Source organism: Zingiber officinale, chromosome 5A, assembly GCF_018446385.1.
Source record: "Zingiber officinale cultivar Zhangliang chromosome 5A, Zo_v1.1, whole genome shotgun sequence".
Lineage (NCBI taxonomy): Eukaryota > Viridiplantae > Streptophyta > Magnoliopsida > Zingiberales > Zingiberaceae > Zingiber > Zingiber officinale.
In genome coordinates this window covers 145,169,843-145,197,194 of record NC_055994.1, presented here as the reverse complement: position 1 = coordinate 145,197,194, position 27,352 = coordinate 145,169,843, and the positions used below count along the sequence as shown (strand labels likewise).

Sequence of the window (27,352 nt, the reverse complement as noted above, 5' to 3'; positions counted from 1 at the left end):
CTCCTAAATCAAACATCAATCTTATGGTCCTAAAGAGCAATGCATACCATAGAATAATGAAGATGCATATAAATATGATAAAGAACACAGTATTTTTATATTTATGTATTTTATATTCTTTTCTTATTATGTTTTGACTAATCAATTAATCATATATATCGGACAAATGTATTATGCAAATTGAAGTGGCCAAACAGAAGAAATAGGATTAATTTCAGTCTGTCTGTATAAGCAATGCCCCTATCTTTCACATTAGAGTGGTGAATCCCACCGACCTCGAGTGTACGGCCTCACTATCCCAATATTAGGAGTGGGGCACTGCCTTGTAAAGTCGAATTAACTGAAGAAGCAGATGGACATTCCAAATAGACTAATAAATTAAGTTGACAAGTAGAAGAAGTAGTTGGACAATCCAAATAGACTAATACTTGATGAGGAATATGTAGGAGCTGACAAGCCAATAAGGTTCTATGGCTCATTCCAACATGCTAGGCAAGTCATTCCAGCCAATTAGACTAATTTGAATAAGGTATTTGATGTGGAGGATAGAATCAATCTCTAGACATGCACCTTCACTAGCAGCCATATATATATATATATATATATATATATATATATATATATATATATATATATATATATATATATATATATATATATATATATATATATATATATATATATATATAGCCGGCCTCCCTTTACTATAAACTTTGCCTCTTCATAAAACAACAATCTCTACCTATAAGGGGTGGATCTCCGCTGGATTAAGATTAATCAGAATCTCTACTCATTCGATGAGAGAGAGACTTGAGAAATCACGACCGTAACTCAACTAATAACATGTGGTAAAAAATAATTTGCTCATCTTTAGCACTCCCGTCAATCTGTCCCTAAACCAATACAGAGGAGGCAAATCATGAGTAGTTACTAATCATTAGTGTAAGCGGCTAAGACATGGGGAAAATATGCTCGGACACGCCAAATTTCGACCCCAAGACTTCATGTGATAACAACTCATGTCTCAACCGCTGCACCATCCCAAGGGAACTGATACGGTGCATAAGGGTAGGCCCAGAGAAGCTAGCCAGGTGGAAGTCAAGGGGACGTGACGGTCAGAAGTCAAGTGGACGAGATGGTCAAAAGTCAAAAGGGCGTGGCGGTCAAAAATCAAAGGGGTATGATAGTCAAAAGTCGAGAGGACATGACAGTCAAAAGTCAAAAGACGTGGTAGTCCAAAGTTAGGAGGACATGGCAGTTAGAAATCAAAAGGAGAAGGGGTGTATCGCCGAAGACCGTTCATCAAATACCGTCCGGTCGTACAGGGTATGACACATAGGGTAAGAGACACACAGGTCAGTACAAGTCGGTAAGATATGAGCAGGTCGGGACTTATAGGTCTGGCAGGGCATACAAGGCGGGATATGTAGATCAGGATTACAGGTCAGGGTTCATAGGACGAGACTTACGCAAGATCTATAGGTAAATGATTACGGATATACAGGTTGGGACTTACAGGTCGAGATTTACATAGCAGGGATTAGGGATTGCAGATCAAGGACTACAGGTAAGTGATTACGAATATACAGATTGGGACTTACAGGTCGGGATTTATAGAGCAGGGATTATAGATCAGAGATTGCGGATCAAGGACTACAGGTAAGTGATTACGGACTTACAGGTCAGGATTTACAGAGCAGGGATTACAAATCGGGGATTGCGGATTAAGGACTACAGGTAAGTGATTACGGATGTACAAGTCGAGACTTACAAGTCTGGATTTACAGGGCAGGATATATAAGAAAAGAGTTTCAGACTGCCAGTCATCAGGAGCTTTTCCCCTTACACCCGGACAGTATTAGCACTACACGACAATCAAGCTAGAGGATCATAACCACCTGTCAGGGAATAACTGGGGCATGTCAGGGAATATGTCAACGGTCTGTAGCTTGATGATAACGGAACCTTCCTTAGGCCTCTCATAAGATGACATGTGTCATTCACCGCCAGACAAACTCTGATGCGCGACATTCCCTAACACCCATCAGATTCCAGAAGTATGCGTTGTCATATAAAAAGGGAGGTCTTCTCCCTTACGCAGGTACGCTCACTCACTTTTTCGCATCAGTCTTTTACCTTTTTCCTTCTGCTTTACTGTTCTTCTAGGGAAAAAGTACCTGACTTGAGCGTCGGAGAGCATGCTCCGGGGACTTTTTCCCGAGTTTCTGGCCTTTAACGTTAGGTGGGCTCGTCTGAGTGTGTGCAGAAGCCTCGCCGCGCCATCCCAGTCATCATCCCCCGTCATTCGCTCGTGGGAACCCTTCCGGGAGGTGCCGGGTCAGCAGAGCGCTTCAACGACTTTTCGTCAATACCGTGGACAGCGCGGTCGGCCTCTGTCTGACTCAGCTTCCGGATGAGATCAGGAACATTTGGTGACTAATAACATGGTGGTAAAAAGTGAATACATTTGCCCTCAGCGTCACCCAATCCTAATAACATGATCCTATGCGCTTTCAGCTGTGTACCTGTATTTACCTCCCTCCATATCCGTGGGACCGGCTCTAGGGGGCCGTTGATGTGACGGTTCCATATTTTTTTCTAATAACATGATCTTATGCGTAGAATCATTGTGTTTAATTTGGTGAATGATTCCTATGTACAAATCTGTATACGGTGCTCGCGTTGGAGATAAAGTAATTATTCGCTGAATTCAATGTATTATTATCAAATTTCCCCCTCCTAATTCTTTTTGCTTATTATTTCATTTGCTTCTAGTCAAAAACATGTATTACATTGCATCACGTTATGCATTTCCTCCTGCATTTATTTGCACTTCCACCTCGTATTCTCTTAAATTTAAAGGCTAACCGTAAACATGGAAGACATCTATTTCTTTGTATATATTACATTGACATAATTATTTGTTATATTTACAAATCAAAAACGCAAATTTCTTGAAAAAAAATAGTTTGGTTTGGTAATTAAAAACGAAAAAAAGGAAGTTTAATTTAGATCCGATTAGATGCTCTTCTTTTTTTTTTTTTTTTTTTAACAGTATTTCTTAAATAAATTGTTAAGAAAAAATTTCACTGAAATCTTCTCTATATAAATTCGACACCTCTCTCTCTCTGCCCTATCACACCCCAACTTTTCTCTCCGATTCCTTTTCGAATAATTCGGTTCTCTACCATGCCGTCGGTGCCACCTTCCTTCGCCCCTGCCGCCCCCGTCCCCGCCGTCGGAGGAGAAGCGGAGTACGAGCCCTTGTTGGCACCGAAGTCCAAACGCTTCCGTTCCTTTCCCATCGCCTACCCGTCCATTTGGGAGTTATACAAAAAGGCCCAGGCCTCTTCTTGGACTGCGGAGGAAGTTGATCTCTCGCAGGACCTCGGGGACTGGCACCATCGCCTCTCCTCCGATGAGCGCCACTTCATCTCCCGTGTTCTGGCCTTCTTCGCTGCCTCCGACAGCATCGTGATAGAGAACCTTGCCGCTCGGTTCTCTCAAGAGGTGAAACTCTTCGAGGCCCGCACCTTCTATGACTTCCAGAAGGCGATTGAGGGCATTCACACTGAGATGTACGCGCTTCTTCTTGATACCTACATCAAGGACAACAATGAGAAGGAGCATCTCTTCGATGCTATCGAGACTATTCCTTCCGTCGCTCGCAAGGCTAATTGGGCTCTGCGATGGATTGAATCATCCGAATCCTTTGCCGAGCGACTCGTTGCCTTTGCTTGCGTCGAGGGCATTTTCTTTTCTGGTTCCTTCTGTGCTATCTTCTGGCTAAAGAAGCGTGGATTGATGCCGGGCCTTACCTTTTCAAATGAACTCATATCTCGTGATGAAGGTCTTCATTGTGAATTTGCTTGTCTCCTCTATAGCCTCCTCCGTAGTAAGCTCTCAGAGGAAAGGGTGCGGTCTATCGTTGCCGACGCTGTTGATATTGAGCGGGAATTTGTCTGTGATTCCCTTCCTGTTGCCCTTATTGGGATGAATAGTGAACTCATGAGCCAGTACATTAAGTTCGTTGCAGATCATCTTCTAAGGGCTTTAGGGTATGAAAATATGTACATGGTAAGCAATCCTTTTGACTGGATGGAGCTCATCTCGCTGCAAGGGAAGACCAACTTTTTTGAAAAGAGAGTGGGGGAGTACCAGATGGCTTCTGTGATGTCGAGTTTGAATAGCCACGAAGCTAACCATGAGTTCAAGCTGGATGAGGATTTTTAAAAAGCTTCATGTTGTATTTTCCTACCTTTTGCTGTTATGTATATGCTTTTTTTTTGCTCATAAACTTAGGCCTTTGGACATGTCTATGATCTATGTTATGCTCTGTAAAAAGTTGGGTGTTTGTTATCTGATTAGTCAAAATAAAGTGTGCTTATAATTCTACCGTGTTGTAAATGCTTGAGGAAATGATTTGGTTCTGGTTGTTAAGTTTATCGTGTATGTTAAATGATTGTCTTAGTGCTGCCTATGATTCTAATGTGTTGTAAATGCTTGAGGAAATGATCGGTGTTAGATAATGTTGTAAATGCTCAAGGAAATGATGCATCAAAACAATTTGTTTTAACAAATGATCGATTGACTTTTCGAAACTTTTGCAAATTTGATTAAAATAAATTAACACAATCTTTGAGTTCTTTTCTATACTTGATAGCTTGTCGAGTAGCCGACAAGCTAGTAAGGTTCCATGATTCATTCCATCATGCTAGGCAAGTCATTCGGCCAATTAGACTAACTTAAATAATGTATTTGATGTGGTGGATAGGATCAATCTCTTGACATGCATCTCCACTGGCAGCCATGGCTTATGCATCTTAATTACGATAGAAATTGCCAACAGGTAGAGCGCCATATATATTTAGGTCCAACAACACACTGTATACTAATACTACATAAGCCCGCCTCCCTCGACTACAAACTTTGCCTCTTCATAAAACAATCTCTACCTAAGCTAATAACCGGGCAAACTCAAGTGTTACAGTGCATTTGGAAAACAAATCCAATGGGATTAAGCAACTCTCATTGTTGGTCTATCGATCGTATGGGAACTCATTATCGTTTTCTGTCACTTTGAAGGGCTGAGGATGATTGCCCACACAGTACAAGTTCCACATTTTGAAGTATGACCTCTCCAGATTCGTGACCTGCAGTAGTTCCACAGTTTAGCCTACATCATTATAACATGGTAAGCCAGTTGTACGAGCCTAAAAGGTAACTTTCTTTTTCTTTTTTTTTTACCAAATCACACAACCCAGTTTATAGCCAACCCCGAATTGTAGTACCTTAGTGTTCTGCCTTGAAACACCTTAATGGACCAAAACAACTTTATCTTAGTTTGTAATTTAGACTTCTTTTGCTCCATCAAGGTGTTTCGTGTCAAAACGCCTTATGGGGTATTCTGGGTTTGACAAGAAAATGTATAGGTTTTGAAAATTTTTAACGATAAAAACAGCAAGTTGGTGCGTGATACGAAAATCTTGCCTATCTCTGTGCATATAATATAATCTACAAGCATGATAAGTGCGGCTGGATTTAACTTACCCATCTTTTAGTGTCAAACAGTGGGCAAGTCATCCGAACTTCCTTTAGCCTATTAGAAAGCGCCAGAAGCCTTGCAGGATTTTCTGCCAAACCTACTGCTCTTTCTTCGTATTCTTTTAAGCTAATAATATAACACAAAATCAAAGTTAGTGAATTGTGACTCAGTCTTAACTAGTAGAACAAGAAAATTGTAGAACCACATGAATCACCTGTCAACAATCATCTCCTCCCCTACTCCAGTGGCCAGACAAAGAGACCCGGCCACTCTGGTAGCCATTTTCTCCAAGGGAAGTGTTACCATTGGCAAACCAGCCCAGAGCACATCAGTTCCAGTTGTGTGCCCATTACATAGGGGCCTGAAATTTGATGTTTTATCTTATGATTAATGTTTGAGGAACATAAAGCACAAATAAAGCAGAAGCAGAGAGAGGAATCACATAGAGAGAGGAATCACATACGTGTCAAGAAATAGGTCAGCCAAAGCACTGCGTCTGATGTGCTCATTCTTTGCAGCAACATCTGTGAATATGATCCGATCCGGCTTAACTCCCTGAGCAGCGGCATCTGCACATCCAAAATCATAATAACCAAGACTTAAAAAGTGGGCATGCATGCAGGTTTTCTTGTGTCCCCGCACCAATGTCTATTGACACCAATCATCAGAAATGAACAGAACCAATTACCCTTAGACAGCCTAAATGAACCAGCATTGAAAATTCATTTACTCTTGTCCCTAAACAATAATCATACTAGAAAAGTTTTCATCTCTTCGTTGATCCACATTCATTCATGGATTCTTAAGGCGTTCAAGACACCAGCCCGGCAACCATAAGTCTTCACCTGATGCTAAGTGCATCTGTCAGATCTTTCCCATTCCCTATATTATTTTATCCCTTATTTCCAATGAGAAGGGTAGCCTTGGCGCAACGATAAAGTTGTTGCCATATAACCAAAAGGTCACGGGTTCGAATCCTGGAAACAGCCTCTTGCAAAAAGCAGGGTAAAGCTGCGTACAATGGATCCTTCCCCGGGACCCCGCATGGCGGGAGCTTCGTGCACCGGGCTGTCCTTTTTTTTATTTCCAATGATACAACCAGTTGACAAGAAAGGCTCAGCTAGTGCAATGAAAGGGAGTAATTGCAACACAGAACTTCATAAAGAACCATATTAAATAAAATTGAAGAGGAACTAAAATTTGATTAACTCGATCTAGATATTAGGAGCAATATAATCTTATACGAAGTTTAATGATGGGATAAGATCTATATACCGGGACCTCAAACTAGTTGTCTCATAACTATAGCAAACAAAATGAAGACAAGTGGGACTAATATGGTATTCAAGATAGAGTTGGAGCATAATATCAATCATGATTGACTGAAATATAGCATGAAAGAGTACACAAAGGCTTACAGCCAGGAAGATCATAAGAAGTCTTTGGATAGAAAAGTGTTCTAGTATTAAAACGGTTGCAGGCAATTGCAACTAAAGGTTTGGGATTCTAGACCATGGAAGCAAAGTTGGCCGGATCTTACTATCACCTTGAGCTGAAGCAAAGCTGTAAGCGGAATGGAAGCCACTGGATGGCTTCAGACTGCCTATATAAACAGCTTATACTCTTTCTAAGATTAGATGATTTTCGCAGCAATAACCTAGAATCAAATCAAAAGTGAACACCAGCCCATATCTACCAAAATACTGACAATCTGTTGCATTGGTTGCAGTTGATCTACGAGGAAGAAGAGCCACGGCAGTGGAAGACGAGATCAATGTTGCTTCTGTTAATCTGGGAAAGGAACAATAACCACCTTCTGGTCATGAAGGTCTCATGCACAATCTAGTGGAGGTTCTGCAGGGAAGACAAGACCTGATGAAAGGAAGAATGAAGCCTGCTATGAAGGGAGTGGGAGCAGTGATGTGATTTGCAGGCTAGAAAAACACCATCATAAGGAAAGGGGCGTAGTTCTAAGGGTTCACACATAATTGAAGTAATCTGTGGAGTGGGTCAAGCACATGCTGACCCCACAACATCGGGGGATGCCTTCTTGATGGAGTCGGCAATGGCTGATATGGGATAGCACTAGTGGGTGAGGACTAGTGGATAGCACTTGCAAAGGACCACATAATAGGTGAGATGTCAGAAGCTTGCAAACAGGTGAAGAAAAAAAAGTTTTGTTTTGTGAACAATGTCCTAATGTGGACAAACTAAGGATGACAATGGATAAGATGGAGCAACGCTAGGATTTAACTTCTGTCCTCCCTTAAGTAAGAAAGCAAGTTATGATGTAAACTCTTATTCACTATCCCCATTTGAGTTTAGGGAAAGGCAATAAATCTAAACAAACTATCGAAAATAACTTAGATAATGTTTTCATAACTCATCTCCACCAATCTACATTATGAGCAAAGGACCCCAATCTCCACGGATCAACACAGGTGGTGGTGGTCAGGATTATATTACCATCTCAACAAGAGTGAGCTCAAGTGATTTGAGCCAGCAACAGCAGATAATATAAACCAAGGTTGGATTCGTTTGAAGGGGAGGAGCACACCTGCATGAATTGGCGAGTTGTTAATTGTTCAGGACACTGGTTGAATGTGTGTGATAGCAGCTTTTCTTGGTGTAGACAAAGAAGATAATGCAAACACACAAAGAAGTTGACACTGACAAGAATTAGGAGTTTGATATTATGTGAGTCGTTTAGGGAAGAATCAAAAAGGTACATAGCCCCCTCTCCCTAATCAATAATTACAAAAACCAATATCACCCAAATACTTAAAGAGTAAAATATTTAGGTTGATACATTAGATTTGAGGGTCTACAATTGTTGCAAAAATTAAGTGAACTAGGGACAAGGATCCTGTGGATGTATTCTGGAACCAAAATGGTTTAGTTCAGATTTTGTTTTTTTTGTTAAAACCAAAATGCACCAAACATCAAATAACTATAGCTACTAGAATAAACTTAAGAACTGTTTATAGGATGCAATGATTCACTATCAATCAATCACTTCTATAATCACAATGTAGTATGGGTGGTCCCCACAGATTGGTACAATTAATATTTGCATGTGGTGTTGCTGCAATAGGTCATGGGATCGATTCCTAGTGTGTGCGAAATGCATCGCGGGTCATCTGATCCCATGCAAAGGGCCACTGTGCTGGGTGAAGCCCCCGTAATTTACCTCCCTTCCAGATCGCATGGGGCAGTCCTGGAGGCCCCAGGGTGAGGGTCGTCACCTTTTGCTACAATTTAGTATGGGTTAATATGGGCATACGTAACGTTTGCTACAATGTAGTATGGGCATTTAGTAATATGGACATATGTAACATCAAGTGCATATTACATGGTCCTATTTTCAACTATCCATCCCAGGATTGAAGAGTTCAAAAACTAGACTGGTGGTTTTTAAATAGTTGACCTGATAAACTAGATTGAAACATAATTCGACAAGTATACTTCATACTGATTTTGCAAAGACAACGAACTTAATCCAAATAGACCAAAAATCAAATTCAACTATTACAACAAACATACTCACATGCACGCAGTCTCGTCTCACCAGCTGCAGGAAATCGCAGTAGCCACAATGCACTATTGGGAACACGTTTCAGAATATTGCACCTACACCGGATAAAAACAAAGAGAAAGAAAACAACCCCAATTATTCACTTATATAGAGAATTGACTACTGCAGAACACAACCAATGCAGCCAATTATTCAAAGATTGACAATATGCATGAATTACCAGGTATTGAATATATCTGGGTCCATCTTGTATAGCTGGTTAAAACATGCAAAAACAAATTTATCCTCTGGCAAACCATAATCTGCTCGTTTATGCCGACTGATAGGAACCAAAACATCACGATTTTTCTGCCATATGCAAAGTTAACAGCATTATCAAAATGTTCCACCAAAAACTTAAAGACAAACAGATTCCAAGTCTAACCTGTTTATAGTCATTCACAAAGTAACAATGAGGAAGATGGACTAGCTTTTCTGAATAGATATGTGATAAATGTGTAGGAGAAACAAACTATAAAAAAACAAAAAGGGATATCAGAAGCAAATTTGCAATTATATTATTAAATTTCAGAAGATAAATAAATAAAGATGGAAAATGGCTTCAGGTTACCTCATCAGTGACTAAGTAATCAATGTAAGCTGCACCTGTGGTTCCTGGAAAACCCATGTATGAAACTTGGATTGGTGCTGGTTTCATTGCAAAAATTTCATTCCTTGCACCCTGAATAATGGAACTAGGTTAAAAAGTGTATAAATAAGAAACCATAACCATAAACAGCTTTAATGCTATAATAGGTTAGTTGGAGTGTGGCAGCATCATTATCAGAGATTTACTTTACTTGGAATGATTCATTGACGGTCAGCAACTCGATGTGGTCAGGTTACATACACTTAGATGAATGTGAGTTTGGGATTGACGTAGAGTCCAATCTATTAAGCAACTATTAGAGATGTCAATAAAAAAAAAATAGAGTGCAAGTACTAAAAATATTCTGCGTTTTATGGAAGATAGGAGTTAATGGATGATGCCATGGTTGATGATATTGGTGTTTAGTACCAAGATTTTCCAGTATTAGCCATATCTCTTTTTGTTAAATCAATTTAATTAATCTAATTTTGATTAAAATAATTTTAATTTTAATTATATTAATTTCACTTAATTCAGTAATTTAAATTATTGTCATGTGACCAAAAGGTCACGGATTCGAATCCTGGAAACAACCTCTTACAAAAAGCAAGGTAAGGCTACGTACAATGGATTCTTCCCCGGGACCCCGCATGGGATGAGCTTCGTGCACCGAGCTACCCTTTTTTTCAATAATTTAAATTAATTAGTAGATTTTTATTCAATTTAAATTTTGCTAAATTATAATTAAATAAATTAAGTTGAAATATTATTTAGTTTAATCAATATGATATTAAAATGTGATTAATAATTAACTTCGAATCTGATTTAATTTTATTGAAAAACTTATTATCATTAATACTTTAATCATTATTTCAATTATAAACATTACCAAAAGATTCTAAAGTCTAACTTATGTCATTCTACCTCAAACTCACAACCAACCACCGCACCTCACGCCTCACATGCCACCACGCCATTGGAGATCAATCAAAACTAATGATCGCTAACGGGAATTCCACAAACTTTTTCCTTGAACTCACCCTTTGCCTCAAATTGGTACTCCACAATCCCTGCAACTCATTGCTTCCTTCAAATAAGGCATTGTGTTTTTCCATTCTTTTCCTTATCTCCATATTGCCCGATTCATTTGTAAAACTCCTATGTTTGCTGATTTCAGTAAATATGTTAATTACATGGTGCTTTCTAAACAATCTACGGTTTTTCTAGCCCACCTAAGATCTTGGAGGAATCAAATCAGAGTCTGATTCTCTTCCAACTCAGCCAATCCGGATCGGCCAATTTCTCCAACCATGAACAATACTGAAAATAATGTAAGTAGTACTCAATTTTGTACAAAAAATAATTGAATGGAGTAGAGTTTCAGTGTGGAAAAATATTGCAACTAAGAAACTAAATTACAAAACACTTTCAAACATCTCTCTTAAAGAGTCATATTATTAATGGCATATTTATGTGCTTTTTTTCTTTTGTATATGTATATATATTTCATTTTTCCTTATCAGTACATGTTTAAATTGACCAAACCAACATTTGGTATTTCCACTATGATCTTTCACAGAATTATAGAAGAGAACGATGTTAAAATGTCAAAGGACGCTAAACTTGATATATGTTATTTAACACTTTGATAGGCATGGTTGTTATAGTTGATGTTCTTGCAGATTGATTTAGTAGATGATTCAAGTGTTAATTTTTTGTGCTTTTGTGTTTTACAACAGTAGGCATGCCTGCTACACAAACATGAATTCATATATTGCTTATGTAGTATATATATTATACTAGGTATTATTAAAGTTTATGGTTCATCTCTCATAGTGAACTCATGCATGTGGATGATGTCTGATCCCTCCTAAAAATGAAAATTGCAACAGAAAATGTAAGCACAAACCATTGACAAAGAACTATCAGCTGTCAAATATTTTCCTCTTCAAACATGGGACTGATAGTTAAGGTTCAATAAAACATACGCGTGCATCTAACTAACCATTGCCTATAAACCAAAACTATCTATAGCTGCCCATCCTTTTACTATATTATCCAAACATCCTTTTTGAGACTCAACATGACTTCTTTTAGCATCTCAATGTAATATACATGGTCACTCAAGGATAAAGCAAAAATTAGATTTTTCCTAAGGTTCTAGAAAAATGGACATTTCCACTTCTGTGTTTTTATAGGATATAGGTACAAACATACAAGTTTGTACATTCATTTTTGCAATTGCCACAGAAACATAATTTGAAGCCATAAATCAACCAAATAAAATACCTTAGTGTAACCATTGAGGTTTACTAGGATATGTATCGTATCTTCATTGATCTTTCTAGCAATCAAATCAGATGACATTGAAGACACATCAATAAAATGTTCTGCTTCAGATTGGATACGCTGCCTCCACTCACTGCCATCATTTTGACTCAATGCATAACAGAAAACCTGTAGATGATAACTTCTAGTAAAGAGAAATGAAACTATGTATCATGGAACAATGTCTAATGGTGTAGGCAATTAAACCTCAACATTCTCTCGATTATGCATTCCAAATACAGAACCCATAAGATGTGAGAGTGGGTGATTGCCAAAGTCACTGCTAACATACCTGAAAGATTGTCAAAAATAAGTGAATAAAATAGTTACAAAGACCAGACCAATTGATTGGTAACCATGAAAATCAAACCTTTAGCCTGTTTAATGGTCTAGAATTGCAAGAAACTAATGGATCGACTAAACTGTCGATGCTAACATGGTTAGCACGCTAGATTGACAATCCATCAGTTCTCTATTTTTTTTTTGAATCGTCTGGATTTTTAAAATATTTAAAAAAATTATTATACATTTAAATACTTATGAAATAAAAGAAAAATCCATATAATTGACCCATCAGTCTAATTAATAGCTCGGCCTAAAGCCAACCAGGTCATTCTTTGGTTCTTAGTTCGTAAATATGGTAAACAACTATACCAACATAGCATATACAAAGAAATATATGGAACATACCCAATCCTCAGCCTCCCACTTTTACTGTCAGCCATCAGAGGAATACGAGGTGGATGGACAAATGCAGGTAGTGCATAACGTGAAGCAATTAACCAGCAGTGTACTGCATATTTTCGACTAGAAGCAAATGAAACAATAAGTAAGAATCGGATGGGAAAACAATGACAGCAATATTTTGAATTCAGGAAATAGTCACCTTATCTCCAATGCAAGCACTGTGTCAATTGGGTATGCAATAGCATGAAATGGTTGCACACTTGGAAGAACCGACGCCTGAATTTGTGCACGCATTACGATCATTTGGAACGGAAGTAATAGCATAAGAGAATCGGTGAATAAAATAGTAAACCTTTATCTGCCTTCTAATGATGCCTTCAACTTCTGAAAACCTCTTCTCTCTGTCATCCCAGTCACAAACACACTGCAAAATGAATTCACAAGAATAATCAGAAGAAGATAAAGGAATAAGAGACTGCAGAGTTACACAAGAGCATAGGTGTTTAATTTCAAAGAATGAATATGGCTCGTATACTTTGGAGGTTCAAATGTATGGTACCACTACTGTTAAAATATAAGTAATTGTCCTGTGTGAAAAAGATTGTATGTAGTAGAAGATACAAACACAACACTAAATTAACAAATAGGCAATGTGGCTCCATGTGATTACTGACATATATCAATAAGGTCTAGGTTACCTGAGAAAACAAAATAATTATGTTGCACAAAGACATGAAGGCATTAATAATTTGTTTCCATGAGATCTTGTATATGACACGACATAGAAAATGAATTGCAATGCAAGTCCTAGATTCTGAAATAAACCTTTAGTAAATAGTAGACTAAGATAGTCAAATACTCAAATGTTAAGTTCTTTAGAAAGTGTTCCCAAGAATATTATGTTAACACTGCTCCCAATATTAGATTTTTGGTTCTCGCATGGTTTCTTTTATCGCACCAAATGTAGGGATATCCAGTAGATGAATCTCTCATATACATCAATAGCATAAACAACCTTTAAAACCATCACTATCTTACAACCACGCTACATGAAATAACCTCCTACTTAACATCCAAGTAGATATGTCTATCATACATATCAACAACATACTTTGAAAGATCCCTCCAGAAGTATAAGGAACATCAATTCCAAGACTTCCCCAATTTCTCCAATCAGGAATTTAGCTAACATGATATTGGGTCAATGAATTTGTGTTGAATAGAAGCTGAATGATCAGCCTTACTGCACCGTAGAGTAGAAACTAATATTTGTATTGTGCTGAGGATTTCTTTTGAAGTGATAGATTGTCATCTTGCATTTGCATAGTTTGATCTCCTCCTAAAAAAACCTAATAGCTTGCTCCATATAAACCTCAACAAGATTGCCAATATAAGAAAAAGTGCATTAACATCCATCTGGAGCAGTTCTGATAACCTTGATTTGTTGCCAAAGAAAAGAAAATATTGATGATATTGTGTTGGATAAAACAAATTCTGAAGGCAATTTATACTATAAATCTAGATAAATTCTTTTGCATCCAAGTATGTTGTGTGGTGAATAACTTTAGCTTTTGGAACACATTTACAAGGGAGGATGAGTAATATGAAACACAATGACTCCAACAAATCACAAACAAGCTCTGGCATACCACATGATAGTAGGGCAGGCTTCTTTGTAGCAAGCTTCTGACAGGGATCACCAACAATTAGTAACAAAGAAAAGGAAAAAAACACAAAAAGACCAGATCAAAGGTTGATATGGTTTACGCGATTGTATGGAGAGTGGTGATGTATTTAACTTATCAAAGAGTAACAGGCAGCCTATTAATGGAGGTACTGGTGGTCGAAGAGATCTTTAGTTGAAACTAAACCAGACGAAGTTCTGAAAATCTACTGGAAAAAACTGTGTGGATAATATAAGTCAGTGGGTTATAGCGGACTCAGGCAAGTTGAAAGGTAAAAATATGTGGAGGGAAGCACAGGTGAGAAATTAGAATGGAGAGAAGAGTGAGATGTATAGATTCAAACAATTTCCATGACATGGACATAGTCCATAAAATGCTTAGAGTTAGAAGATTGTGAAGGAAACAAACAAAGAATCCTCAACCAATAATTATGAGTCAGAAGATACAAGGCAATAACAGAAGCATTCTCTCTCAGCACACAGAAGGTGGTGGTGGTGCGCAAAGGAGAAGAGGAAGAAGGCAATGCAACTATGAAAGAAGTACAGTAAGAAAAAGAAGACACAGAAAGAGGAAGAAGGCACTAGAAGATCAAAAGAAGTGAAGTGGAATAGGGTTAGTGTTGACCTACATACTGTTTCGGTAAAACTAGGAAGTGAGTTGAAATTGATCCCAATTGGAACAAAAATCAGAACAAGAACAACATTTAACCCTTGATACAGTGCAATGTATAGCAATCTCGAAGAATGCAAGATTAGTTGAGACAGGAATTTAGACACTACATCAGACCACACACTTTATTTACATGAGCATGGTTTTTAAAAGCCTTTGATTGGGGCCCAAATATGTGCGCACTTGGGCATGTTTTGAAAGGGACTGGATACAGCTGCATATGGCAGTAGCAGTCTGGAGATGCACTTAACAACTGTTCATTCAAACAAATTTAACTCAAACAAATGGCCTGAATAATAGACCATTAAAACAAACAAAGCTATAAAAGAGCATTGAAAGATATCAACAGTTTCAAGAACTGCAGATTTACCTGTAGGGTATGTAGAAGATTACAAGTTGCTTCAGGAAAATCTGGACGTAACATCAATGCCTGTCTATAACTCTTTATAGCTGCTTCCACAAGGCCACTATACAATGGAATGAAGAAGCACAGAAGTAAGATACTGATACAGTCCAACACCAGCACAAATTCAAAGAAGAAATTACCTATCTTTGTAAGCTGAAGCCAAATTTGCATGGGCTTTAGGCATAGTTGGTCTGATATTCACAACACGTATATAATCCTGAATTGCTTCAGTAACTCTACCAATCTCCTTAAATGTGTTCCCTCTATTGACAAGACCATCAGCAGCAGTCTGCGAAGAACTTCATTGTAACAGGCTATCGCTTCTGCATAATTTCCCTGGTGTAATACAAGAGAACTATCAATTTCCAACTAGGGGCAAAGACAGCAAAGAAGATGATAGACAAATTATATGACTATCTTCCATTAAATGAGGCAATATGCAGTAACTCTCAAACTAGCAATGAAAAAGGCAGATATAGTACTCTACCTGTTGCTTGTATATGATAGCCAAGTTGTTGAAGGGCGCAGAGATCCCTGTTGTAACTGCTAAAGTTGCCTTATAGAATGATGCAGCAACACTCATCATGTTGCTACATGAAGAGAAGCTTCATTAAGGAACAAAAATAAACTATCTGCACAATTGTCATCAAACATTTCTAGAGCTTACCAGTCCATGTATATGTTGCCAAGACTTGACAAAGCTTGTGGATGGTTAGGTTGTAAAGCAAGGCATGACTTGGGAAAAATTATTAAAACGAAGTTATTCAACAAGGAAAAAAAACTTAAGAGAATAAAATATTCAAATTAAACAGTCACCCTATAGAAGTTGATAGCCTCTTCCACATGTCCAGCATCTTTGAGAGCATTCCCCTTTTAAGGTGCAAGAAAGTCCATCATTAACTAACCTGGCTCACCATCAAGAGGATACCACATTTTGACATATTAGACCATTATCAACTTACCAGATTATTGTAAGCTTCAATAAAGGTAGAATCACAGTTGATAGCTTGCTTGTAATGCAGAATTGCCATGTCAAGTTGACCTTGTTCATAATAGATGCCAGCAAGGTTTCCTGCGTCCAGATATCCCCAATGCATAGTTGACATAATAAACTCTCTTCAAAGCATAGTTTGCAGCAAAGTTATCCACAAAATCAAAAAGAGATTAACAGTCCAGTGGAAAAATAGGAGTTATTGAATCACGTAGCATATTTCATTTAACCTCTATACTCCACCAGGGGAAGGCATTTATTTGCACAAGATAACTGTGACAGCAAAATTGTTGTATGGTCCAGGCAGGCTCAAATTGACAAATGATGAAGTTATGCTAGCTTATAAATTTAACTGCCACTTGGCCATGTTCTAGCTTATAAATTTAACTAGCACTTGGCAGATTAACATTGTCACGTGCCAATAAGTAAAAGAATTGACACTGTCGGGATCATTTTTGAATTGACACTCTCGGGATCATTTTTTTTCTGTGCTGCAGTGCTATCGACACTTTTCCTAGAGTACCATGCCAGCACATGTAGTAACTGCTAATGGTTCAGGAACACCTAAGCATTGGGAAACATCCAAGAACACGGAAATGAAGAGTCGTAGGAAATAGGACAATGACAGTACAGAATGGAGGAAGACTGAGGATGGGAAAAGGTTCTCAACCAGAATGTATCAAATGAGGGGGAAGCTATTAATAACAAACAGATCCAGAAGGTATTCTGTGTGACAACCCCTTTCAAAACAACAATCAAGAATATTCTCATAAGTGTTTGTAGTAATGCTTAAAGTTGCACCTATTTATCTTGTTGGGATAAATGCTTATCGGATAATATTACCTTGATAACCACCATGACCTCAACATGAACCACTAAGGCCAGCTTTATCTGGGAAATTAGAAGTGAACTGAACTAGAGATAGAAATGGTTTAACTTCTCAGCATAATCACAAACGTAACTTTTCCTCCTTGCAAGTGCCTTCACTTATCTAACAGATTAAACATTTTTCCCTCAACCAAAATTCAGTTAAAGAAAATAAGAATGACAGATTGGTAACAAATTTCTCTCCAGCATAGGAGAGGGCTTTTACTTTGTCCTTCATAACAAGCAACTGAGATTTGTTTATGATGTCCCTGCCAAAAATACATAAGAAACCAATCTACTTATCCTGTCTGGTCTCCAAGAAACAGTCTATAAATTTTCCACTGCAAATAAACATGCCATAAGCAAATTAAGAGTAGCTAGGGAAAAAAATTATCTTATTTCATGTAACTAGAATAGTTTGGACTAACCATATGCCATCGCGTAAGTTGGGCGTGCTTGTATAGCATGCTGATAGCACAAAATAGCATCTTGAGGCATTCTCAATGACTGGAAAAGTAAATAAAAAGACCATTAATGTCTATCTCCAACACCAGAATATAAGATTGTTTGAACAACTCCCAAGGACTTACCTTGTAAACATTCCCTAGGTTCAAGTAGGCATCTGCAAATTTTGGCTTAAGCTTAACTGCTTCCTGAGATTGAATAGTACTGTAAAGATCAAGATACAAGATACTGTGCATTTAAAACATGTTTCCTGATTAATTCACCAAACAATTGCTTTCCCATTGATATAGGAGTAATGAGAAAAAATCAAAAGTGAAGTACACGTATGCATGTTCTTTTCTAATTATAAACATTGTAATTTACATTCCTAAATCATGATGCAAGTGAACATTCATATAGGGTAAACATGCAAGAAATGTATTACAACCTTTCAGAATCTAGTTTCAGTATCCAGAATAACTTCATCAACTTTTATCCTTCAAATTTAAAGTATTCAACATATCAAATATGAGCTATGAAGTAGTCCTTATTAGTTAAAAAGAGGATATAAGAGGATGATTCCTAAGTTCTTTTCTAAATATTATATATGGAGGAACCCCTCAAGATCCATTTTTTTATGAAGGCGGGTTTTGAACGAACACCTCAGTAACAACTTCCAAGGCCCGTGCTACATAAGCTAGAAAAATATGGCCACATAAGAGGATGATTCCCAGGTCTAAGCTCGAAAATCCACCAAACAAAGAACTAGTATAGAAAAAAAAATCCCCACACAAGCTCCTGATAGATAATTGTACAAATGGAAGGAAGCATTCTTCCAAAAATATTGCTTGCAATGATTGCTCAACTACATCAGTGATCAATTGAGGCTTTGTGCCATCAGTGAAAAAGAAAGTTTTAGTATGAATTCAATTTGCCACAGACCAAGGCATTAGCAACAGTTTATTTTATTAGAAGCATTTATCCAAACAAATAATCTGATAGACTAAATATCTGGGAATCAGAAAACGTTATAATAGTTATATGTGATGTTTTGCATTAAAAAAACAAAAAATAAACTTAATCGCAAGTTGTTTGCTCTCCTTATTCTCCCTTCTTTATGTCCTCTTACAGGAAGATCAGTATTCTCTTCTTCCAAAGAACACTATGTATCATCAGCTATGATTTTGATCTTTGATTTTCTTGACATGGTATAATTGTCACTCTTCAAATCTAATGTTTCCAATAAATATAATTAGAGATTATTAGGATTTAATAGGACCAAAATAGGGATTTTACAATGAACATGATAGCTAAAATAGGTATAACTGTGTGGGAATTGATTTAATCTTGCTTTCGGCTTGAACCGAGCTCGATTCAAAGTTAAATTGGATGATTTATGGTTGAACTAGTGGCGAAGCAGTTCAGTTAACCAGATCCAATTTGTTTAGGTTTTGGGTGTCCTAAATAACCTTTTTATCTCTCCTCTGCCCTTATCTGTAATCGCATGAAGCTCCCTATTTCCTCTGCTCAACACGAGGAACTCAAAACTCCTCTCATTTCTATTGATTGGCACACCCCACTCAGAGCCCCTCCCCCATCTTCACACGACGTAGTGCATCCCTTGCAATTATGCTAGAGCTCACAATCAAAGTCATGCCTTGAATTCATTAGGGCATCTTGGTTTGCCTACGTCATTGCCCCAGAATGAAATATAGTAAGTTAGAGAATTGGACTGAATATGGAATTAGGATATGTATTCATAATTTGGTTTATGGAATGGACTTTAATGGAAGATGTTGCATTCACATTCTTCATTTCTATGTTCGGTTTGAAGGGATTCTGTAATAATAGAGAATCATATGACCAAAATATTCCTGCAACTAAATAATCTAAAATCCATAAAAAGGCAATCCGATTTGTCGAACTAACATTACTTAGGTTGATGAGAGCAATAACTAAGTTTAATCAAAGAGAAGTTTACTTAGTTTGATGAGAGGAAGTATTAAGGTCAAATAAAAAAGGAATAATTATTCTGTCGAAAGTTAGATTTTAGGCCTATTCTTCATGCAACATTGAAATCAGAAACTGATGTAAGGATGAATTAGTTCAAGGCATAAGAAAGCAAAAAAAAAAAAAAAAGCATAAAAAGACTTCCATCATAAGAGAAAACCTACATTTCACAGCTTTAATCATGAAACAGAACTAGCAACCTTGAACGGTTAGGAATTCGTCTAACAATAAACAAGAATAAATGATGCTAATGCAAAAAGGTAGGCTACTTACCTTGTAATATAAAAGTGCCCTGTTAAGATCTCCTACCTCCATAAAAAGCCCAGCAAGATTGGACCAAGCAATTGCAAATGTAGGTTGTATTCGCAAAGCCTCCAAGTAACAATTATAAGACTGTATATGCCCCCAAAAAAAAGGTAGGTTAAGCATCATCCAGAAAATTTTAACATGTTTCATGTAAACTAAGATCACAACATCTCAATATTCTCCAACTCAAATGAAAAAATAGATGTTGTCCCATTGGACATTGACATTTAGATGAAGAAGTGAAGAATTGTCAAAAACAAGCATATGATAGAATGCAGAATAAAGAGAAGTTAAATTGTTATTGAAAAAAATTATTGGATCATTGAAATAAACTTATATTAATGCAGTAACTTGAATATAACAAATTAATTGGATAAATACCTAATTGTAAATTCAAATAACTAACCTCTGGAATCAAGCCTTGAGCCTTCATCAAATTTCCGAGATTACTATGAGCATCAACCTAATTTGTTAAAAATTCTTTTAAATTCATTCCATTAGAAGTAACATAGGCACAGAGCTATGAGATATTTTTTACCAATCGAGGATTTAGTGCAAGAGCATTGCGGCAACATTGAGCTGCATCATTCAGTCTTCCAATTCTAGTGTACGCACTAGCTAAATTTGACCATGCATCAGAGAAACTTGGTCTCAGCTGCAAATGGAAATCGCAGTGCAAATTCAAATAGATGGATGCAAAATATAGATGATTTGCTTAGTATTGGCCAAAAACAAATGCTCTATAGTTAAGAAAGTCAGATGCACCTACAATCAAGGTGTTGCTCAATTTTAGAAACGTGTGTGCTGACAATCTGATGTCAATATTCAAGTGTCTAAGGGTAAAATTGATTATCTATATAGCGGCTGAAGAACCAAAAAGTTTATTTTCAGAAAGTGAATAACAACGCAGAGGCACAGAAAATAGCCTACAGTATAATAGGATACATAATCTTTTTGCTTTTTCAAATATGAAACTACTACAACTTCAAAATTTTCTGATTTGAACAGTTTGTGTAATCATGATAGGAATCACAAAAAGTCATATCAAAACAAAAGATTGAGATGATGACATTTGCAAATTTGATGGTTACTTTAAGTCCACAAAGACTCCTGAACAGAAGCATCATCTTTAACTTTTTTCAGCCCTAAAGCAAGACCAAAACAATTAGGCCCTACACCACACTTGATATCAATTCCATTACTCATCTTAGTATCTTTTCATGATCCTTGGAAAGTCCTTAAAATTGACTTTGTTTTAGAATTTCCTCAAACCAATATTAGTTATGATATTATTTTAGTGGTTGGCAATATGTTTTCTAAGATAACACTTTAATTTAATTTAACAAAACAAACAAGGTTTCTCATATAGTCAAATTGTTTTGCAAGGAAATAGTTAAATTGCATGGGATATTAAATTCATTAATTTCTTTTGAAGAAATCTAAATAATTATTAAGAACACAATAAATCATCAACATTTCATCCCTATCCTGATAGACAAACAAGGCTGTAAATCATAACTTAAGAATATTAGATAGGCGTCTAGAGAGAGAAAAACCTAGGAAACGGGATTCTATTATGTCAATAAATAAATTTACATACAACTCTATGAATTGATTGTGTTCCTTCAAAGTCCTTCATGGGTTTAAAAATTGTCAATTAGTAGATTAGATTCTCTGACCATTCACTTATCAATTCTCTGAATTTGTCGAGGTTAGTCTAGCACATTCAAGAGATTCATGCCTACTAAAAAAAAGCATCCCGGTACATGAAGCTCCTATCAACGTGGGCTCCCGAAGAAGGGTCTATCGTATGCAATCTTACCATGCTTTTGCAAGAGGTTGTCTTCGAGACTCAAACTCATGACCTCTAGGTCACACGGCAACAATTTTACCATTGCGCCAAGGCTCCCCTTCAGATTCATGCCTACTAATAAAGAAAATCATACTAAATAATGAAATTTACAAAATTCATGTTGGTAAACATTATAGATCCAAGGAGTACAAATATATAAGATTATGTTATGCTCACATTCATGGCAAGTGTTTTCCCAAAAGCTCCTAGAATCTTTATGCTCACCCCAATTCATGTTGTAAGGAAAATCTAAAATAAGTCATATGGCACCAGAAAAGTTTTAAAACAGAAGTGCTTATTTTCAATATAGAGGTTATTATCATATAGAGAGCATTCAAGCCCTCTTTGTTGCCTATTTATTTGCACATAAGTCATGATCCTACTCTCCTCATGGAAACACTTGAGATACTTGATCCCTTTGAAAAGATTCCCAATATTGAATGGATTACATAAGGTAAACTTTATTAAATTACCCTCAAGGTGTTTGTTGAGATCTAATGACAAGTGTCTGTCTTTGCAGTTATGCTAGGTGGCCCATAGCGTGATATAGATCATGTTGTTCCTTTGCTCAACAGAATTGAGTTCTTCTTGGTGTGGAGAATAATATAATAGATAGTTTTGTTGTTGAAAATATTTTAAGGTGTTAAGCTTTAAAAGTTTACTATAAACTCATTATTATGTTCTTTTTTGGTAAAATTAAAGATCATATCAGGAGAATGTCTTTTCCATTTTATATAAGGGTCTCTCAACCCTTCATGTGATTCAATTTGCAACTTTGATAAAATTTTCATTGTAAATTCTGTATGTGATTTGTTCCTAGTGCTACATTAATTTCAATAAAGGACAACCCAGTGCACGAAGCTCCCGCCATGCGGGGCCCTGGGGAAGGATCCATTGTACGCAGTCTTATCCTACTTTTTGCAAAAGGTTGTTTCTAGGATTCGAACCCGTGACCATTTGGTCACATGGCAACAACTTTACCGTTGCGCCAAGGCTCCCCTTCTGCTACATTAATTTCAATAGAGGGGAAAAAATCAAATGTTCCATCCTTCCATCAATATCAAAGCCAGCTATCAAGCAAACCCTATTCCTGTCCATCACCAATAGAGCAAACAGATTGGCAAAGGGCATACCAACTAGACTAAAATAACTCTATTTTGGAGAAAGACAACTGGAAACATTAATGTTGATCAACTCTTCTTTTATTGCCTCTCATATAGCTTTGGTCAACTATTATGGAGAAAGGAAAATGTGCAGTGCCAAATTTACACGAGCCCGTGCCATAATGTGCAGTAGGCACCACAAACAACACAGTTAGAGAGACATTAAGATTGGAAAACACTGAATTTCATAACAGAGCAATTTCTTGTCCTGGGAACCACTCAAAGAAAGCTAAAGCTATATTGTTAACTTAGCAAACAATGAAGCATGATAAGAATAAGAATTTTTTGCCAAATTAGGATTTTTCCAGTCTGGCCAAATTTTTCCAAAGTGGCAACACAGTTAAGCTTCCAGGATGACAGAGTACACGACAGCAATGCTTCTTTCCATGCCTCAACAAGGAGGCAAGTAGGCAACATGAGGAGTCAAATAGGAGTTTGAAGAGCAGTGCAAAACAATCTTAATGCATCTTAAGGCCTGTTACAAATGGATTTGAATAGAGGATTGAAATGAAATGTTCATCAACCAATCACAAGCAGCATTCAATGAGGAAAAAGATGATGATGCCAAAATATCCTACTTGATGCAGCCTTAAAAACATCTTGTCTTATGAAGCATTGCCACCAACTATGGCACATGCTAGGTATGCTTCAGATAACAAGATAATAAGGTCAACAACTTATTGAAAAATACAACTGTCCAAAGTAATACTATCACCAGAATGGAGAGTGGGCCTAAGTAAATCGGCAAGTCAAGGGTCAAGAGATTTTAGAGTTCAAGTTGAAGAAACGACAACAAAGATCAGATTTTGTGCATGGAAACATCACTAGTTGAACTTTCAATCCAAAGAACATTGACAAATTTGAAAGGCTAGTTCATTAACGGTGCTAGTTACCTTTCCAGCACCCCCATCATGAAAATACCCCTACTCCAGTTGTGGCAACTTTAGCCAAAGATGCTCCAACATGCTCAAAATTAATGATTTAAAACTATTTTAACATTAGAAAAAAAAATGCTCAAATATTAGTTAATACTACTCCAATTTGGGCAATACTTGTCCAACTTAGTTAAGGAGCAGTTTTGATTAAACTGCTTACAACAATGTGGAGCAGTATTGATCGAAACTACTACACGTGGAGTAGTTTTGATCAAAACTACTACAATGAGAACGACTGACTAAAATTACTACATAATTATATTAAAAATAGTCTTAACATTGGTAAAAAAATTCGCAAATATTAGTTCAAACTGCTCTGATTGGGTCAACTAATCCAACTTAATTAAAACTAGTCAAATATTATTAGAATAGTTTTGGTCAAAAGTGCTCTAAATGGTGGCAATTTTGACCAAAATTGCTACAACATGGAATTATTTTGACCAAAATTGCAACGTACAATAAAAATACTACAATGCAGAGCAATTGACTAAAATTGCTTGGAGCGGCTTTAGTCAAAGTTACTACAACAATGTTGCACAAGGGGATTTTTGGAATATGGGGCATCCTTTTGATGATAATAAAAATAAAGGATGCCCTTTTGATTTTCACCCAATAAAGTTTAGATGTTAACGATCTTTTAAAGCCATAATAACTTAGTTATTTAAATTTTACAAGAAATTGTCACAATGTTAATGCCAAAATGGTTGGTTACATACCAATCAACAGATATATAGAGTCAATACTGGTGATATTAAACAAAAGAACAATCACATGGCTTGGATGTTGAAAATATAAGGAATGTAAGCACAAACATGTAAGCAATTTGTTGGTTAAAGATCATGGGTATGCCATGTGAATAATTGAGGTAGCATAGAGGAATACACTCTTACACGATTCTGCAACCTCTTTATGAGCAACATAGCAACTACTTAACAAAGATGAGATATAAAACTACAAAAAAAAAAAAAAAAAAAAAAGAGAAATCTATTCAGTAAAAAAAAAGAAATAAAACACAAACAAGTTGCACCAATAGAATCTGTTACAAAATTATCAGATATGGAAAATGTACCGGACTCCAAGAGGTGAACTTGGGACCCAAAGAACCTACCAACTTACACGGGCACATTTAGTGAAAAACAGTGTGAAGTTGTTAAGCTAAGAACTAACAAGCAGAATAAGTAGCCAACAAAAAAGAACACAGTAGATGTCTCAGTCAAGGAAACAAACCTTCAGAGCAGCTTGATAAAGTTGTATAGCAAGATTAATGTCGCCCTTTTCCTGTGCCAACATTATCTGTCATTTCTAATTTGAGGTATCCCATGCAAATATATCTAGATTAGAGCAAACTCTGATACTGCTAACAATGACCAATAAACCTTGCTACCCATCAGTTTCAGTAAAAATAATCTCTTACCTTCCAAGCATTTGCCATGTTACCATAACATTCTGCAAAATGAGGATCAATTGAAAGAGCCTCTTGATTCTTTGCAATACAAGCGTCAAAATCGTGTAGCTAAAATGACACAATATACAACAATCAGAACATAAAACCAAGTAAACAGAAGTCTGACACGAACTACTGGAGATAAGAATCAAAAAGTCAAGCATAAGGAACAAACATGGAATAATACGTCAAAAGCTATGTATATTTGAGAAGAGTGAACTGTAAGACCTGATAGTATATTGCACCAAGAAGAAGAAGATTGTCAGTTCGTTTTGGATTTTTCATATAAACGACGTTGCTGTACTCCAATGCCTTATTATAGTTTCCGGCTTTGTAGTTCTCGTGAGCAAGGTTCAGGTGGATGTCCTCATTACCTAAACCATCAGATTGAATCATAAATAAATGATCTTGATCTAGTCAGACACTGTAATTAGTCCCAACGAGCGAAAACGAGAAGGACAAGTTTTCCAGTCTTAATAACAGATAAGTCGGAATTGGAACAAGAAGAGCGAATCCAAACCTTCGACCGGCTTCGGGATCAAGGCCTTGATATCGGCCGAGCCATCAAGCAACTGCAAAGCGAACAGAGTCTCCTCCGCATCGCTGACCTCCGGGACGTGCAACCCTAATCCGCCAGGCACGCTCGGCTCAAACAGCTGCTGCAGCTGCGGAGGCGACTGCAACTGATGATGCTGCGGCTGCAGCTGCCGCGCATCACCCTGCAGCGAGAGCATCAGCGCGGCTCGGACCTAGGTTCCGCCCACGATCGGGGAAAAGCAACGCTGGGCGAGGGAGATCCGCGAACGATCCAACGGGCGTGGGATCGGATTGGGGAGGATGGGAAAACTCTAGCGCTAGATTCTTCCTCTCTGCATCGCGCCCGCGCTCCCCTTGGCTTTCGCTTCTACCATGAACTCGCGTCTGGAAAGGGAAAGGACGCTGCGGCCGGTTAAGCAGCAATACCGCCGCATAGTAATTATTACGAGACTTGATAATCTCCGTCCACGTGTTCCCACTAGCTGTTTGCAGGACGAGGCGAACAGTGGAGATTGTCTATTGGTCGGCGTTCACAGAGTATAAGCAGCCATGGTTCAACGCGTTGTAGCAATAGGAACTTGTGAAATTGAAAGCCGAATCCAGCGACACTTGTTTCGATTAGAGTTGTTTCTAAAAACAGAATTATCACAATTTTTAATTGATAGAAAATATATATACTATTCTATTTATCAGTGATAAAAATTAAAAATGATTACTTTTAGAATAAGTAATTCATCTTTTTTTTTGTCATCGTATCTTTTTTCGGTGTATCGACCCCACGTGTCAATGAGACGAGAATCGTTTAGATTACGGAGTCTCTTTATCGACTTTTCTCATCCAGTTTGACCTACTTTACCCTTATTATCTGCGAACCGCGAATAAGGTATGAATCGAGTAACTGGTAATACCTTCGGAATTTTTTTACGCCTAAAATCACAAAACAACTTAAGGGGCGTTTGATTTAGAGGAATAAGAATAAGGAATGGTATTGAAAATCATTGATTGTCATTGTTAATATTTAGATTATAGGAATAGGAATACAAATAAGAGAATGAATCCTTGAAATTGAGTAATAACTCATTCTCATGTACCTCCCCTTCACTGAGTCATTACCCTATTTTCATCAATCAAAATATTCTCTTATTTCAAAAATACCCTTGACCTAAAACTAAAATTTTCTCCCTTAATATCAAATATCAAAATTTATTTATTTTTTCTTCATATTACTTCTCTCTCCTTATTCTCTCTCATCATATTTTCTCTCTCATCATTTTATCACACACTTTCTCTCTCCTATCACACTCTCTTTCCTCTTTTTCT

At 37.1% G+C, this 27,352-nt stretch overlaps 1 protein-coding gene and 1 pseudogene across 1 annotated transcript; one reads left to right on the top strand and one right to left on the bottom strand.

Moving 5' to 3' along the window:
* The first annotated feature begins 3,141 nt into the window (after positions 1–3,141).
* On the top strand, positions 3,142–4,443 carry LOC121982234 (ribonucleoside-diphosphate reductase small chain-like). Its single transcript, XM_042535200.1, has one exon. The coding sequence runs from the start codon at positions 3,190–3,192 to the stop codon at positions 4,231–4,233; it is 1,044 nt and encodes a 347-aa protein (XP_042391134.1). The 5' UTR covers positions 3,142–3,189; the 3' UTR covers positions 4,234–4,443.
* Positions 4,444–4,827: 384 nt separating this feature from the next.
* Positions 4,828–26,444, bottom strand: LOC121982232 (annotated as a pseudogene).
* Positions 26,445–27,352: the final 908 nt, after the last annotated feature.

Excerpts from the sequence above, each read along its gene's own strand:
- LOC121982234 (XM_042535200.1), top strand. The coding sequence starts at position 3,190 with ATGCCGTCGGTGCCACCTTCCTTCGCCCCTGCCGCCCCCGTCCCCGCC.